The following is a 3,418-nucleotide window of genomic DNA, read 5'->3' as shown; positions in this document are numbered from 1 at the left end:
CAGATTGAAACCGTTATTGGAGAAAGAGGTTAAGTTCAGGAGCAACTAAGAAGGATTCAATTCAGCTTGGGCTTAAAAATAAAATACTTTTAAAATAAAAATGTTGTCTTTACATCCCAACTCTATATGTCTTGAGAAAATGATGTAGTGGTCAGCCGTACTTCTGGTAAAATAAAAGGAGAACGTTGATTCCAGAGGTATGGGTGACTCACTTTACTTTTATCTGACAGCTGGAAGAGTGCTGTCTTTTCTAGCTCTGGAAAGAAAAGAAGGCTCCACAGTGACGAGGACAGTTTGCAAGAACCAGACAGCAAGCTCAATTATTTGTCTTACTGAAGTTTGCCTAATGCAATTCACAGAATATTCTAGTTTATAAAATTTGCAGCCAGATCTCCTGTAAGTCGCTGAATCGATCCCTGTTCTGGTTACCATTACTATAAGACAGATTACCCCAGGGGCAGAAGGGATCAGCTGGGTGGTTCCCATTCGGTGTTTCTCGTATCATTATGGTCAGATATCTACTGGGGCTGCAATTGTCCAAAGGTTTGACTGGGCTGGATATCCAGGGTGGCTCATCACGTGGCTGGCCTCTAAGGATGCCTATTTGCAGACGAGAGTGTCTACACATGACCTCCCACGTGGCTTAAGCAGGGAAATCTCAAGAGTAGTGTTTAGACTTCTTACTTCTTATGACAGTGGGCTTCCCCCAGAGCAGACATCCCAACAAAACCAGGTGGAAGCTATATGGCCATTTCCAACCCAGCCTCAGAAGTCACATGGTGACTGTATTGGTGGAAGCAGTCACAGTCCCACTCACACTCAGGGAAGGAGGCAGAGACCCCACTCTTGATGGGAACAGTATCAGAAAAATTGCAGTCACTAAAAAACAAAAAACAAAAAACAAACAAAAGGAAAACAAAAAACAAGCAAACCGCTGCAGTTGTATTCAGCCAGACTTAAGATCTCCCTGAACACCTTTCTAGGGATTCTTATCAAGTTCATGTCCACTCTGTCAGCATTGTGATGTCCACTTAGTAGTCTGCTCCAGCTTCGTCCCAGCACCTCCTTGTCATATTTTTCTCCTTTTCTTCCTATCTATTCAGACAGATCATCTTAGGTATCTCTTCTTCCCTTTTAAGGACTTTCCATGATTTCTTTCCATCTTTCTCTTTCTTTCTTTCTTTCTTTCTTTCTTTCTTTCTTTCTTTCTTTCTTTCTTTCTTTCTTTCTTTCTTTCCCTCTTTCCCTCCCTCCCTCCCTCCCTCCCTCCCTCCCTCCTTCTTTCCTTCCTTCCTTCCTTCCTTCCTTCCTTCCTTCCTTCCTTCCTTCCTTCCTTCCTTCCTTCCTTCCTTCCTTCCTTCCTTCCTTCCTTATTTTTTGATGAAAGAACAGGAGATAGAGAGACAGACTCTCGCATGCGCCCCAACCAGTATCCACTCAGCAACCCCATCTGAGGTCAATGCTCAGTACTGAGCTATGTTTAGTGCCTGAGGCTGTCACACTCTGTCTGAGCTATCTTCAGGGCCATGCTCAAACCAACTGAGCCACTGAATGCAGGAGGGGAAGAGAGAGGGGGGGGAGAGGGGGAGAGAAGCAGATGATCACTTCTCCTGTGTGCCCTGACTGGGGATCAAACCCAGGATGTCCATATGCCAGGCTGACACTCTGTCCACTGAGCCACTGGCCAGAGCCACTGATTTCTTTCTAATCAGTTAATGGATTTCTAACTTGCAGGTGGAATGTCTGTCATGAAGTGTTATTTTTATATTTATTACAGGACAGAGATTTTAATAGCTCATTCTTTCAACTATCTTTCACATGACTACATTACACACGAGCCTTATAATACACATCATTTTAGTAAACAGTCTGTGCTTTTCATCTTAACAGCATTTAATTACCCTTCTTTTTCAAACAAAACAATGAAATTCCTTCACCATAAAGTCCTATGGACAGTCCGTGGGTGACTGCTGTGATGGGCTGGGCCCATGTTACAGAAGGAAAGCAACAGGAGCTGGTTGAATGTTTGAGGTATTGTGTTCTAACATCCTCAAGCAATTAGCCACCAATAAGCCTCCTAAAAATAGATTCTTCCCAGCTTTAAAAAACTGGGTAATTGCCAATATTCTTCAGCCAGATGGTGACAGCCTTCCTGCAGTCACCTTAAATTTTCCTTTTCTGTCTTCCCAGGTCAGCCTGAGAGTTATGCTTGAATTAGCTGCTTAATAATGAATGAACTAAGATTGATAGGCTGGATCCCACCCGCTTCCCCCTGAGTGAGTTAGGATGCCAGAGTGATTTCTCCTCCACAGGCGGAAGCTCTGAAGCCAGGCGGTGCCAGTGAGGAGCAAGTGTCACCATGGAACCTGAGCGTTTCACACTGATTTTGCATTTCACTTTGATTCGCAAGCTATTTAATAAATTATTGGGACAAAAAGAACTGGTAAATTTAGAAGGAATAGCATGCCACTGAGGTGGCAATAGGGTTATTTAATAAACTCTGAACACTTTCTTAGAAAATGTAGTTTATGCTCCCTCTTGCAGTTCAGCCGCCATGCCATCCAGACTGAGGAAGACCCGGAAACTTCGGGGCCACGTGAGCCACGGCCACGGCCGCATCGGCAAACACAGAAAGCACCCGGGAGGCCGAGGTAATGCTGGTGGCCTGCATCATCACAGGATCAACTTCGACAAATATCACCCAGGTTACTTTGGGAAAGTTGGGATGAGACATTACCACTTAAAGAGGAACCAGAGCTTCTGCCCAACTGTTAACCTTGATAAACTGTGGACGTTGGTCAGTGAGCAGACACGGGTAAATGCTGCCAAAAATAAGACTGGAGCTGCTCCTATCATTGATGTGGTGCGATCGGGCTACTACAAAGTCCTCGGGAAGGGAAAGCTCCCAAAGCAGCCTGTCATTGTGAAAGCCAAATTCTTCAGCAGAAGAGCTGAGGAGAAGATTAAGGGTGTTGGTGGGGCCTGTGTCTTAGTAGCTTGAAGCTACACAGAGGGAAGCCCATTAAATGCTAAGTGATTTTGAAAAAAAAAAAAAAAAAAAAAAAAAGAAAATGTAGTTTATGTAAGACAGTGGATTATTGGGAATTTACAACTATAATATGGTCGACAGTGGCGTTTTATGGCTTTTCATGGTGGTTTTGTATGAATGTTTTGTATGCAGTTTTGTCTTATAGGTGCAGTGTGACAAGATGATTGTTTTGTACTGATGAGTAAGTAACCAGAGGCAGCCCCATGGATGGCACTGTTCTGCCCAATGCTATTTATTTGTTTTATTGTTTGTAATTTACTCTAAAAACACTTTCATGTAGACATTGTGAAATCTGTATTAGTTGGCTTTTATCTACACTTTAGAGGCAGTTAGTTAGTATTTGAAGTCCTCTAATAAAAAATTACACAT

At 43.2% G+C, this 3,418-nt stretch overlaps 1 protein-coding gene across 1 annotated transcript; it reads left to right on the top strand.

Annotated features, from left to right (window-relative positions):
* Positions 1–2,536: 2,536 nt before the first annotated feature.
* Positions 2,537–3,033, top strand: LOC136334214 (large ribosomal subunit protein uL15). The gene has a single exon (XM_066274171.1). It carries the CDS (start codon positions 2,555–2,557, stop codon positions 2,999–3,001), a length of 447 nt encoding a protein of 148 aa, XP_066130268.1. The 5' UTR covers positions 2,537–2,554; the 3' UTR covers positions 3,002–3,033.
* The last annotated feature ends 385 nt before the right edge of the window (positions 3,034–3,418 follow it).

Source organism: Saccopteryx bilineata, chromosome 4 (genome assembly GCF_036850765.1).
Source record: "Saccopteryx bilineata isolate mSacBil1 chromosome 4, mSacBil1_pri_phased_curated, whole genome shotgun sequence".
Taxonomy (NCBI): domain Eukaryota; kingdom Metazoa; phylum Chordata; class Mammalia; order Chiroptera; family Emballonuridae; genus Saccopteryx; species Saccopteryx bilineata.
This window is presented reverse-complemented; position numbering and strand designations above follow the sequence as displayed.